Genomic DNA, 15,158 nt, shown 5'->3' on the forward strand with positions numbered 1-15,158 from the left:
TATTATGAAAAGGAAAGTTGTTACTCACCATATAGTGGAGATGATGAGTCGCAGACAGGCACAGCACTGCACAGCCCTTATTCCACCATTACACCCAGTATTTTTACTTACCTCTTTTTCCGCTACATGCAACACCCCCCCCCCCCCCCCCTGCTCCCCTGCCCTCAGTATAACCTGCTGCACTTCATTGTCCACCACCCCTACCCTACTATCCCTCCTCCTTACCCTCACCCACTCATTAATCCCATCATGCACTGGTGCTGCTGCTCGCAGTGCGGTTTCAGTTGCTGAGACTGCAGTCGCGCTCGTGTGTGTGTGTGTGTGAGTGTGTGTGTGTGTGTGTTGTGTGTGTGTGTGTGTGTTTTTCTGTCATGTATTTTTGATGAAGGCCTTACTGGCTGAAAGCTTTATTTTTTGACAGTCTTTTTGTTGTGCCTATTTGTGACTCAGCATCTCCGCTTTATGATGATAAGTCCAAACTTTCCTTTTCATAGTATTGTTACATTCCATCCTAGATTTTCTATTGTTATTTATGTGTATAATTTTTACCATAACCATCAGCGAAGTGGCGCAGTGGTTAGACACTGGACTCGCATTCGGGAGGACGACGGTTCAATCCCGCGTCCGGCCATCCTGATTTAGGTTTTCCGTGATTTCCCTAAATCGCTCCAGGTAAATGCCGGGATGGTTCCTTTCAAAGGGCACGGCCGACTTCCTTCCCCATCCTTCCCTAATCCGATGAGACCGATGACCTCGCTGTCTGGTCTACTTCCCCACAACAACCAACCAACCAACCAACCAACCAACCAACCATAACCATCTGATCGGTATGAGATACTCATGACCTTTGGTTATCATCACAGGAAGACAAATAAGAAAAATGCCATCTCACACGTCCCCTCTCCCACAGCAGCCACACTCTTAACAACATATGTTTATAAACAGCATAGACTGGCTAAGGCACCACCATATTTGATGTTGCCTACGCACCATCATGCAATCTACTTTCCCTCTACACTCCACACGCCATGGCTGTTATAGGATCCGACAATTTTTCGTGCATAAATTAAAGAAGAATTACATTATAAATGACATGACTATTGATAGTTAAACCAGGCTACCGATAGTGATGATTGTGGTGTGCAGATGCTATTGATTAATCATTAGTGTATCGATGTTTAAGTAACACTACAGTAAAGTGCTGCTGGGGGAGCGTGCAGGGACGAGACAGTCTGGAGGTTAGACGGAGGGCAGGGGAGAGAGGGGGGAGGTAGCAGAACAGGAGAGAAATAAAAAGACAGGGTGTATTGGTGGAATAGAGGGTTGTGTAGCACTGGAATGGGAACAGGGAAGGGGCTAGATGGGTGAGGATTACGACTAATGAAGGTTGAGGCCAGGAGGGTTACAGGAACGGAGGATATATTACAAGGAGAGTTCCCACCTGCCCAATTCAGAAAAGCTGGTGATGGTGGGAAGGATCCATATGGCACAGGCTGTGAAACAGGCATTGAAATGAAGAACGTCTTGTTGGGCAGTGTGCTCAGCAACAGGGTAGTCCAGTTGTTTCTTGGCCGCAGTTTGTTGGTAGCCTATCGTACGGACAGAGTGCTTGTTGGTTGTCATGCCCATGTAGAATGGAGCACAGTGGTTGCAGTCTAGCTTGTAGATCACATGACTAGATTCACAAGTAGCCCTGTCTTTGATGGGATAGGTGATGTTTGTGACCAGACTGGAGTAGGTGGTAGCGGGAGGATGTACAGGACAGGCCATGCATTTAGGTCTATTACAGGGATATGAGCCATGAGGCAAAGGATTGGGAGCAGGGGTTGTGTAGGAATGGACAAGGATATTGTATAGGTTAGGTGGACTCTGGAATACCACTGTGGTGTGGGTGGATGGGGGGGGGGGGGGAGTAAGGATAGTGGGTAGGACATCTCTCATTTCAGGGCATGACGAGAGATAGTCGAAACCCTGGTGGAATGCAATTCAGTTGCTCTGGTCCAGGGTGGTACTGAGTTACGAGGGGAATGCTCCTCTGTGGTCGGATGGTGGGACTTTGCAAGGTGGTGGGTGACTGAAAAGATAAGGCACAGGTGATTTGTTTTTGTACTAGGCTTGGACAGTCTGTAATGGCCTCAGTAAGACCCTTGGTATATTTCAAGAGGGACTGCTCGTCACTGCTTTTTTGCTGGTGGTTGGTAGACTTGATGTAGACAGAGGTACTGATGTAGCCATCTTTGAGGTGGAGATCTAGGAAGGTGGCTAGTTGGGTTGAGTAGGACCAGGTGAAGCGAATGGGAGAGAAGGTGTTGAGGTTCTGGAGGAATGTGGATTGGGTGTCGTCACCTTCAGTCCAGATCATGAATATAAAGGAGGGACGATGGATATACTTGAAGACTTAGAAATTTACATCCATGCAAAGCAAGAGGATAAAAATCTGTTGAATGAGCAAAGTGAGTGTAAAAATAATTTCTTTTTTGAAATTTTTCATGACCTATTACCCTGATATCAAGAACATTTAATAGTCCTGGATACGTTTGCCTCCCTATATCTTGATTTGTAATGCATTGTCCTCACTAGAGTTCCACTAGAAACAACTATACTCTTATCGATTCTTACCAGCAATGTTTCCTATAACCTTTGACTCTGTGGTTTCATCTTTGACCACACATCGATGTTTGCAAACCGCCTCAGTCTGTGTCACCTGGCCACCAAGAGTTGTTGCAGGATGGTATGTAGAGCATAAAATGTAGTGTGTTGACATCTTCTTGAAACTCTATTATTTACCCCCATTTTGTATTCTAGATTTGATTCATGGATCCAGTTGTATGGCTTCTTCCGTGTATAGCGATTTTACGACTATGACGAGTGGTGAGCGACATATTTTACTCTATAACACACTAATTACAAACTTCTTTGATTATGTATCAAATATTGCAGTAGGTATTAGAGAAGGTGCTTGAAAGGTTACAAGTAGTGTGAGAGTTAGATTCTTTTATATAAATATCTCACCCGATAAAAATATTTTAGGTGTTGATTCTTCATACAGCTTTTTCGTAATGTTTACCATTTACTTCCGACACCTATATGGTACATTGGGCAATAGGGTTACACAATATTTGCATTTTGTCTGTCAGCCTCTTCCTACATGAATCGTAGTAAATGGGTATATTAACTTTTAATACCACAGCATTGCCGATGTAGATATAAGTGACAGGATGGGGTGGTGGTGGTGGTGGTGGGGGGGGGGGGGGGGGGGACACCTAAAGTGTAGATAGCCATCAACACCTAAGATAAGGGGTTTTCATCCGAAGTTGACATTTTATATTTTTAATTTTGACTCGTATATGTCGAGTGTTTGTGCTTGGTTCACATCAGACCTGTATTATTTGAACTTAATCGAACCACTGCGTCCCCATCGAATTACGTGGCCTCTGATACATTTGAAGCTAGTGAGTTTTTACACCTATTTGGTAACGTTGAGATGATGTTTTAGACTTACATCTGATAACATTCCCCGGTTGGGTATTTGTATAACCTTACCACAATTTAGGCTATTTACAATTTGTACAGAAACCAGATGGCAGTTATAGGAGTCGAGGGGCATGAAAGGGAAGCAGTGGTTGGGAAGGGAGTGAGACAGGGTTGTAGCCTCTCCCCAATGTTATTCAATCTGTATATTGAGCAAGCAGTAAAGGAAACAAAAGAAAAATTCGGAGTAGGTATTAAAATCCATGGAGAAGAAATAAAAACTTTGAGGTTCGCTGATGACATTGTGATTCTGTCAGAGACAGCAAAGGACCTGGTAGAGCAACTGAACGGAATGGACAGTGTCTTGAAAGGAGGACTAAGATGAACATCAACAAAAGCAAAACGAAGATAATGGAATGTAGTCGAATTAAATCAGGTGATGCTGAGGGAATTAGATTAGGAAATGAGACACTTAAAGTAGTAAAGGAGCTTTGCTATTTGGGGAGCAAAATAACTGATGATGGTCGAAGTAGAGAAGGTATAAAATGTAGACTGGCAATGGCAAGGAAAGCGTTTCTGAAGAAGAGAAATTTGTTAACATCGAGTATAGATTTAAGTGCCAGGAAGTCGTTTCTGATAGTATTTGTATGGAGTGTAGCCATGTATGGAAGTGAAACATGGACGATAAATAGTTTAGACAGGAAGAGAATAGAAGCTTTCGAAATGTGGTGCTACAGAAGAATGCTGAAGATTAGATGGGTAGATCACATAACTAATGAGGAGGCATTGAATAGAATTGGGGAGTAGAGGAGTTTGTGGTACAACTTGACGAGAAGAAGGGACCGGTTGGTAGGACATGTTCTGAGGCATCAAGGGATCACCAATTTAGCATTGGAAGGCAGCGTGGGGGGTAAAAATCGTAGAGGGAGACCGAGATGAATACACTAAGCACATTCAGAAGGACGTAGGTTGCAGTAGGTACTGGGAGATGAAGAAACTTGCACAGGATAGGGTAGCATGGAGAGCTGCATCAAACCAGTCTCAGGACTGAAGACCACAACAACACCACAATTTAGTATAAGGGGGTGTTTACTACAGTGAGTATATGGTTAGCTGGTACTGAGGATGGATGAACAGTTTTACAGACACAGCGTTATAGGTGTTACCCCCCAAGATTTAATGATATCGATACGCATAAATAGGCAGTGACTTATATTTTAACTTGGTCCAGATCATCAGTGATGTACCAGTGTGATTACTTATATTCTCATGGATATTGTTAGGTCAATGTTGCCATACATCTTCAAATGAGATACTTATAATACTTGAGTACTCGCATTCGGGAGGACGACGGTTCAATCCCGCGTCCGGCCCTCCTAATTTAGGTTTTCTGTGATTTCCCTAAATTGCTCCAGGCAAATGCCAGGGTGGTTCCTTTGAAAGGGCACGGACGACTTCCTTCTCCGTTCTTTCCTAATCCAATAAGACCGATGACTCGCTGTCTGGTCTCCTCCCCCACAACAACCCAACCCAACTTGAGTACTGATGATCATGGAGATTGTAGTGTATTACTTTGGAATTTCGTGTACTATACTTAGATGCTATTTTGATATTTGCCAATATAAGGCACTTATAGTCAATACTACATTTTTTCCTTCCCATGGAAGTTGTCCACTGCCATAACTTACAAATATGTCCAACATCATTTTCTAACCCTTTTGGATTACTGTACTGTTCACCCATCGTTGCACTCTTGAGTTGCCACTTAACCAATTTTATACTTGATGCAACATTGCATTACCTGACATTCAGCTAATGGGTACAGGTCCATTATTGTTTGACTTTAACTAGTCAAGTATTTTGACCAGTTTTTAGGTACCGTGACATTTTGACCCATGCAGATAATTTCCGACTCATTAAGATCATTAGACAGAACATGATGACACTGGATGATGTACTTAAGATCCGGATAGTCATCTCATACGCTACTACACCTGGCCTTTATGCAAACTGAGAATGATTTGACATGGTTATAAGTGATACTCTTAGTCTTAGGGATGATATACATTTAATTTTGAGATTTATGCTCAGACATATAGGTGGCATCTTATATTTCTCTTTTTCTTCCATTCATTTTTATTCTATCGATTCCACTTGGTATAATTCTGCATAATTGTATAGGACTTATATGTAGTATGTAGGGAGATAGGCATTTTTTGATATACTGAGATTGAGAATCTTCTTTGTAACCATGACTATATGAGCCAGCTACTGCCGTTGCATTAATCTACTCAGCACAATGTAGGGTTGTCCTACATAAGAGTCATAATGAAGTGTTTACGATGACCAGATGTTTGATGATTTTACTTCGTGAATGCAATTGGGCTTTAAGATAAACTCATTTATGCTTTTTATCATTAATATTGCGGCAGCTGTTTGTCGTACCCCACATAATACGACCTAGACCACACATAAGTAACTATGTATTCTGACATGGTTGTCACATTTTCTTGTATTTTAATTTATTTTATTGTTATTTATATTAGTTAATTATTATTTAAAAAAAATAAATAAATAAAGTTCTTCCAATGTTCCATTGGACATCTGATATGTTGCATGGCCTATTACAACTGTGTGTTATGGTTTTATGAATAATAGCGTATACATATGTTCATATATCGTGCTTTATTTGAGTAAAACAGTGAGAAATATTAACAAGAGCATGACATAGGCAGAAGCATATGTACCCTAATGTTACATATAGTTTTATGATATACAGTATATCTCTTTGAGCCACTTACATAGTTAACATGATACCTGTCAATTGTTAATGTATGTTCTATATTTTTTATAATTTTTATAAAAGTACATTTCTTCTACTCATTGTACAGGGGCCTGAAGACGGCATCAATGTAATGCCGAAACTGGTAGCACATAGAAGTTCATAAAATAAAATAAATTTCTACAATACATAAGGCTGTTGGTAAATTATTGCACCAAGATCATCACGAAGATGTCATCAACGAATCTGAACCAGGTGAAGGGTTTAGGATTCTGGGAATTTAGGAAGGAATCCTCTACATGGCCCATGAATAGGTTGGCTTCGGATGGTGCCATGCGGGTGCCCATAGCTGTACCCTGGATTTGTTTGTAGATAATGCCTTCAGAGGAGAACGAACAGTGACTAGGAAGGAGGTTGTTGGTTCGGGATCCATTGGGTGTTAGGAAAGGTAGTGTTCAATAGCAGTAAGACCATGGGCATTGGGGATGTTAGTGAAGTTGGCACTAATGGTGACGAGCAGGACACCGTGCAGTAAAGAAACAGGAACTTGATAGTTGATGGAGGAAATGAGTGTTATCTTTTATATAGGAGTGTATGTTGCGGCTAATAGGCTGAATGTTTTGGTCTGTGAGAGCAAAGATTCCTGTAGTGGGGGCACAGTAACCAGTCACAATAGGGTGTCCTGGGTGGTTGGTTTTATGGACTTCAGGAAGCATGTAGGAGGTCAGAATGTGGGTAGTGGTAGGGGTGAGGTGAGAGATGGACTGATGGACTCTCTGGGATGGACCTAAGGATATGAGGAGAGATTGGAGATCCTGCTGGATTCCTGGAATGCGGTTACTCTGGCAGAGTTTGTAGATGGAATTGACACCTTGCAGAGTCCTTCTGCCAGGTAATCCATCTGGTTCAAAACAACAGGGATGGAGGCATTGTCAGCAGGTTGGATTATAAGGTCGGGATCAATTTTAGGTGGTGGTTCGTGGTTTTTTATGTGGATATAAGGTTAGTTTGCATGTTGAAGCATTTGGGAATGATAGTGAGACAAGATTCGAGGTTAAGAAATTCTGGAAAGTTAACAGAGGTCATTTGGTGCTGGTGGGGTGGATCATGGTTGGATGGAGGAGTCACCTAAGTCAGGCAGGGTTCAGTATTGGTCTTTGGTTGAGTCTGATTGGTAGGGATGGTGATGAAAAAGTGTTTCCCCTGTAGGGACCAGGAGAAGAAAGAAGGTCTTTAATAAGTCATGCATGACTGAATTTGAGAGTGGCGAAAAAGTTGAGGCCATTGGAAACGACTAATATTTTTGCAGCACTAAGGATTTTGGAGGAAAGGTTCATGACTGTGTTTCAGGTCTCTTTAGGTTCTGGATTATATGTGGTGGTGGGAGGGAGTTTTGGAGGTTGACTAAATTAGTAGGTCTGCAAGACTGAGTTTGTCAGCTGTGAGGTAACATGGGGGAGGTTTGGAGGCTGTTGTAGAGGTGCTGGTTAGGTTTACTTCAAGGTGAGAGTAGAAAGGGGGCAGAGTGGAGAGTTTCTTGAGGTGGTGTTGTGCATGTTGCTCTAGTTCCTGGAGGGCAAGGGTTTCAGTGTGTTTTATGTGTTTCAGGAATTTGGGATTGCATAGCAGGAGAATTTTACGGATGGAGAGAAGGTATTTCAAGAATGTTAGGGCTTGATTGATATGGTTTTGTAGGACTATTTTGGTGAGTGCTTAGGATTGGCAGAATCTGAACAGATGGAGATCATTGAGGAAGGAATTGTGGCAGGCAGAGATGGGTAATTTGAGGGTAAGGTTATTTGGGTGGATTCATATGGACAGACAGCTTGTTGGTTGTCACACCCACATAGAATGCAGCACAGTAGTTGCAGCTTAGCTTGTGGATCACATTACTTGTTTCACAGGGAGACCTGCCTTTTATGAGACAGGTGACAGTTTGTGACCAGACTGGAGTAGGTGGTAGTGGGAGGATGTATGGGTCTCACTGGGGCCTTGGCAGACCATAATTACCCTCCCAATCTTCTACAAAAGCAAATCTCCTGTGCCATATCTTTCCAGTCACCCACATCTTCCAAAGTCCCAGTGTCGAGCCACAGAGGATCATTCCCTTGTAACTCAGTACCACCCAGGACCGGAGCAACTGAATTACGCTCTCCACCAGGGTTTCGACTACCTCTCATCATGCCCTGATATGAGAAATGTGCTGCTCACTATCCTACCCCATTCTCTTCCATCCCTACACAACCACTGCAACTAACCCCTTTCCTCTTGGCTCATATCCCTGTAATCAGGGTTGCCACAAGTTCTGGAAATACCAGGGGATTTCAAATGTGTCAGAGAAATAACAGGGCTACCAACAATCTGGGGCAAGGAAACAACTGGACCAACCTGTTGCTGAGCACACTGCCCAACATAATGTTCTGCATTTCAATAACTGCTTCCAGCCCGTGCCAAATGGATCTTTCCCACCATCACCAACTTTTCTGAATTGCGCAGGTGGGAACTCTCCCTGCAATGTATCCTACTTTCCCATAACCCTCCTGGCCTCAACCTTCATTAGTCATTGTCCTCATTCATCTAGCCCATTCCCCGTTCCCATTTTAGCTTTAAACAGCCCTCTATTCCACCAACACACCCAGTCTATTTACTTCTCTCCATTTCCACTACCCCATCGGTCTCCTCCACTCTCCGTCTAACCCCCTGACTGCTCCAAGCTGCCCTACCCTCTCTCCACCTCATCCCTGCATGCTCATCCCCAGCAGCACTTGACTGTCCCCCACCCCTACCCTGCTATCCCTCTGCCTCCCTGCCCTAGCCTCCTCCTCATCCCCACCCAATTGCCTCTCCCATCATATGCTGGTGCTGCTCGTAATCTGGCTTCAGCTGCCAGAGACTGGTCGCGCGTGCGTGCGTGCGCACGTGTGTGTGTGGTGGTGGTGGGGGGGGGGCGTGCGTGTGGCATTTCCGCACGCATGCACCCGCGTGCTTGTGTGTGCGTGTACATGCATTTGTGTGTGTGGACACGCGTGCGCACGCTTGTGTGTTGTCTATTTTTGACAGGCCTTGTTGGCCGAAAGCTTATTTTGTGATAGTCTTTTTGTTGTGCCTATCTGCGACTTAGTATCTCCACTTTATGGCTATATGGTGAGTAGCAAGTATCTCCACTGTATGGCTATATGGTGAGTAGCAACTACCCTTTTAATAATGTTATGACATCTATTTGTAAATTTGTATAAAACAACATAAACTATTACATACATTCTACTTTTTCTTTTATGTATGTATCATTTTGTTTGCTAGATCCACAATCTATTTAAAAAAACAGAGCAAAGAATCCTCTTTCAGTGTGACTTTAACATAAAATTATTCTCTTTTTTTTGCATAACTTTAGTTAATGTGTATATTTATGTTCATTGTATGGGAGCCTCTGTAATCATATGGTATAATGGCACACCTCAAATAATTGATTTTCAGAATAATACTTAAATGAGTTATATGTCTTGCATCACATCAATTAAGTTTATTGCATAATACAGTAATGACATTATTATAGTGAACCACTAGAGAGGGTGTTAGAAGAAGGGGTTATTGGCTCATACATCCAGTGTATTGCCAGAATCTAACAGCTTTTTGTTATCGTAGATTAACAATTTGTTTGTGAGAAACCTCGAGAGATTATGTGGACGTTACCCACTATCAATGCATAGCCATATATCCTCTTGGTTACCAAATGTGAGAACACTTACTGCTACATTTTTCCTTTCTGTTTCAAAATTCTATAGTGGTAATTCTACGTAAATACATCTGATATTAATCAGTCCTCCTTTCCTTCCCATCCCATACGCTAAGTCTCCCCTGACTTGCAGTTCTGGGTGACTTTCCCAAAATCTGCCCCTTTTCCTAGACGTCTCCAGTCATTTTCCTTCACCCTTCTTCCTTCCCCTTCACCCTTCTTCCTTCCCCTTCAACCCTTCTGCCTGAAGAAGAAGCCACTGGCTCCGAAAACTTGCCAATCACAACAGTCCTTTATGTGTGTGTGTTCTACCACTGCTTGGTGAGTAGATTTTTATCTACCCAATTAAATAATTTGATCAATAATTGATTGTTTTCATTGTTATAATTAATTAGATCGGAAGTCATCTGGGGCTACACAGCCCTACAAGACTTACATAAACTATGCCTATTGTACCCACCTTGTAGAAAGTATGAACCCTCCCAGGTGTGCATATTCATGCAAATATCCACTAGAAAACTTATCATACTGGAATACAAAGCTTAAATTCAAATTTTGTCTTCTATCTGATAGGTTTTTTTCCTTCATCGCCCCTCTCTCGCTTACCCAGTCTTAGCTCAAAAATGGTATGTAAATGCACTGAGCATCATTTCAGGAATGGGCATTATTGCTTCAGAACATAGCTGTCCCTCAGAACTGTCACTTTTGTACATTTCTTATGCAAAACCATACAATACCCACATTCATCACGCAGGATACATCATGCAGATACCTTGTATTGCCACCCCTTGGCTGGACGTGCATACAACATTCTCCTACCAACAATATACTATCCTATTCAAAAGTAAGAGCAATACTCTCCCATTATGTCTAAGCATATACGTGCTTGTATTATGGAAACGATAGTTGTTACTCACAGATACGCACGACAAAAGGACTGTCAAACAAGTAAGCCCTTGCGCGCGCGCGCGCGCGCGCGCGCGCACACACACACACACACACACACACACACACACACACACTGTCTGTCTCTCTCTCTCTCTCTCTCTCTCTCTCTCTCTCTCTCACACACACACACACACACACACACACACACACACAAAGTCTCTGGCCGCCAAGACCATACTGTCTGCAGCAGTGCATGATGGGAGAAGCAGCCTAGGTGGTGAGGATAAGGAGGAGACTGGGGCAGGGAAGGGGAGTGACAGCAGGGTAGGGATGGGGACAGTAAAGTGCTGCTTGTGGGAGCATACCGGGATGAAGTGTGGAGAGGCTAGGGCAGCTAGGTGCAGTTGGGACATTAGACGGAGGGAAGGGAAAGGGGTGAGGGGCAGTGGAAAATGAGTGAATTAAAATAATTGGGTACATTTGTGGAATTGGGAAGGATCCATATGGCACAGGCTGTGAAGCAATCAATGAAATGTGTCACATAGGGCAGCGGCCTCAGCAACCAAATGATCCAAATGTGTCTTGGCCACACTTTCTCGGTGGCTATGCATGTGGAGAGACAGCATGTTGGTTGTTGTGCCCATGTGGAACGCAGCTCAGTGATTGCAGCTTAGCCTGTAGATCATACGACTGGTAGTCCTGCGTTTGATGGGATAGGTGATGCTTGTTACTGGACTGGAATAGGTAGTGGTGGATGTATGGGAAAGACCTGTGAATAGGAGCTATCCTTTTCATTGTATTGTCGTTATTCTATCCTGCAATTTCCACTGTTCGTGCTTGTTTCATAATCCCCAGAAATGGCAGATATGCTGTGTTCTTACATCTTACAACTAGCAAAAGGCCTGAATGTTACCCCCAAAGTGCCCAATATGGCTTCAATAGTTCAAGTCGAAATTTTTTATACCATAAATTTTGAAGTTTTTAAGGCAATTTTAACATTCCTTTTTCTTTCCACAGACCTTTTTCAGCAAGTGCAACCACCTTGGGATGAGGCATACTTTTGATAACAAATGGTCCCTCATGTAAAGGATGGAACTTGATTCTTACTGTAACAACATTTAAGCTTTGTTTGTCACATTTTAGCAACGCTTGATCTCCCGCATTGATTTATACTTCTTTTCCTTTTATCTCCTTTGTTAATAATTCTTTAATATTAATTTGTACTTCTTGTTGTGGTACTTTCTCATTTGGCCAGCCAATCCATTTCGGTAATGATTTGTCGTCTAATTTACAGTCTGTTACTTTTGTAGGTGATATTTCTGTAACTGAATGTGGTAAGTTGTTTAAAACTACTACAAAAACCTTTATCATCTCAAACCATCTTATTATTGCAGTATGCTCTCATTTTTCTCTACAGATTAGCTGGAGGATGGTACCTGGATATTAAAATATGTTACATTTTCCTATGTTAGAAATTCTTTGAAATTTTCAGCAGCAATTTGTGCTCCTTTATGAGCTAGAAGAATAGTGATCACTTAGTTTGGCTGTCACTATGCAGGTTGTAACTTTCTTCATAGGATATAATGGTTCTACACTTCGATCAGCATAGGATTGCTACAAGAATGGATGTCATTCCTCCCTGCAAATTGTCTATTAAAGCGTCATTTCCAATTTCATTGTCAATTTATTTAGTCATGGTTTGTGTTGGTTTCTGCATTGGCCATGTGATTTATAGTATTATCTGGTAGTGTAGTTTCAGCCATCAATCGTATTTCTTGTAAATGTGATGTACTAACTTCAACTTGTAAACAAACTTCTCCTTCTGACGGTCCTTTTTATTTCTGTTCCAGGTTTTGGTGAAACGTCTACATGATGGTCCATGTGAAAGTAGCACATTAGTCATGGACACCAAACCTTTTGAGGTTATTTACAAAGTATATCACATAGATAGCATGATAATGCTTGGAGTCATTAACAGTTTAGAATACTGCCTATCTTCTTCTGATGAAAGTGAAAGAAGAGAAGTGTTGGAGTTTCTGTGTTGTTTTTTCTCAGAACAGCATTCAAGTGTTGCTTCAGACTATAAGAAACTGTGGAATGCTTTTCTTTTGAAGTGTGTAAAGTATTTTTTGTAATATTTCAAATAATGGTGACCACCTATGAGGAAAAAAAATACTGAGATCCACTTACTTTCTTTTCAGGCTACGAGCTGAAGAAATGGCTGTAGATGTTGTGTGTAAGCACACATACAATTTTCTTGTGAATCATCCTGAACTAAGTTCGGATTATAAACGTGTGCTCAAAAAATTAATTTGTACCAAAAGACCAAGTTTACGCAAGGAGCTGCTGTTCCAGATAACAAAAGCAATACTCCATGAGAGCAGCTTAATCTTGCATGATGATCAGTTGCTGCAGTTAATGGCAGAACGCATAAGGACAGATTTTGTGAGCTTTTCCATATACTTGTTACATGCAATAATGGTATAAATTAACGTCACATGAGATGTCATGCAGGTGTTCTACTCTGAATTTTCAGGTCGATGTACGTTTGTGTGGGCTGAGATGTTTAGGACTAATATGCAGGGAATACCCTGCTGCTGCCTGTCCTGTTCTGAAAGAAAGGATTATTTGGCTACACAATTTTTTACTGGAACATTACATTAATAGTAATTCCAGTAATAGTGATAGGTATGCTTATTTCTCAAATGTTTCTCTCTTCTGTACAAAAATTTATTTAGAACTTGCATATATTTCATTCACAAAAGGCAAATAAATAAATTTGAAAAAGTCTCTTAAAGGGAGCAGGTTTACTACATTGAGATGACAAAGTTTTTGGATAGCTATAGGCACTTATAAAGATGACAGTAGTATCATGTACACCAGGTATAAAAGGGCAGTGCATTGGGGAACTGTCATTTTTACTCGGGTGATTCATATGAAAAGTTTTTCGACATTGTTATGGCCACACAATGGGAATTAATGGACTTTAAACAAAGAATGTTATTTGGAGCTAGACACAAGGACATCCCATTTCAGAAATTGTTAGTGAATTAAATATTCTGAGATCCACAATGTCAAGAGTGTCCCGAAAATACCAAATTTCAAGCATTAACTCTCATCACGGACAACACAGTGGCTGATGGTCTTTCCATAATGTCCAAGAGCAGTGGCATTTGCATAGGATTGTTGGCACTAACAGACAAACAACACTGCATGAAATAAGTGCAGAAATCAGTTTGGAATGTACCACGAACATATTTATTAGGACAGTACAGTGAAAGTTGGCATTAATGGGCCATGGCAGCAGATGACTGATGCATGTGCCTTTTCTAACAGCACATCATCATATGCAGTGCTCTCTTGGACTCATGCCCATATCGGTTAGTTCTCAGACACTGTAAAACTGTGGCCTGGTGAGATGTGTCTGGATTTCAGTTGGTAAGATCTGATGGCAGGGTTAGTGTGTGGCACAGTCCCTATGAAGCCATGGACCCAAGTTATCAGCAAGACACTGTGCAAGCAGGTGGTGGCTCCATAATGGTGTGGGCGTATTTACATGGAATGGACTGGGTCCTTTGGTCTAACTGAGCTGATCATTTGACTGGAATTGGTATCATTCAGCTGCTTCAAGACCATTTACTGCCATTCATGGACTTAATGTTCCCAAAACAGTGGACTTTTTATGTATGACAATGTTCCCGTCACTGGGCCACAGTTGTTTGTGATTGGTTTAAAGGACGTTCTAGACAATTCGAGTGAATGATTTGGCCAGTCAGATAGCCTGACACAAATTCCATTGAACATTTAAGGGACATAATCGAGAAGTCAGTTCGTGCACAAAATCCTGCACTGGCAACACTTTCAAAATTATGGACGTCTATAGATATTTCTGCAGAGGACTTCCAGCGACTTGCTGAGACCATGCAGTGATGAGTTACTGCACTACACTGGACACTAGGTGGTCCGACACAATATTAGGATGTACCCCACAACTTGTCACTTCTGTGTAATTCAGAGAATGACAGCTAGTGAAGAGGTACTTGAACAGCAGTGAAAGTTTGTGCTGACAAGAAAACTCTTCCCCTTAGAATAGGGCATTCAAACACATGGTGATCAGTTTGTCCACAAGATGATTCTTCGTGCTGTTGTGGTCAGGACTGTGTGAATTAACATCTGTTACCTGTAACACATATAGTGCAATGCAAGTCCATCCAGATAGTGACATGCTGCCTGCTGAAAAGCTCATCTAACAATTCAAGTTTATTTATGAGTTACTAGTCACAA

General features: G+C 41.8%; 1 protein-coding gene across 1 annotated transcript in view; it reads left to right on the forward strand.

The window, feature by feature from the left end:
• LOC126262324 (uncharacterized) overlaps positions 1–15,158 on the forward strand; it is a gene marked incomplete in the record, with an annotated part of 175,556 nt that overhangs the window by 29,001 nt on the left and 131,397 nt on the right. Inside the window, 3 exon segments of the mRNA XM_049959293.1 lie at positions 12,725–12,987; positions 13,076–13,319; positions 13,411–13,448. Of these exon segments, the coding sequence (XP_049815250.1) occupies positions 12,725–12,987; positions 13,076–13,319; positions 13,411–13,448 (545 nt within the window).

This window comes from Schistocerca nitens, chromosome 1 (genome assembly GCF_023898315.1).
Source record: "Schistocerca nitens isolate TAMUIC-IGC-003100 chromosome 1, iqSchNite1.1, whole genome shotgun sequence".
Classification (NCBI taxonomy): Eukaryota; Metazoa; Arthropoda; class Insecta; order Orthoptera; family Acrididae; genus Schistocerca; species Schistocerca nitens.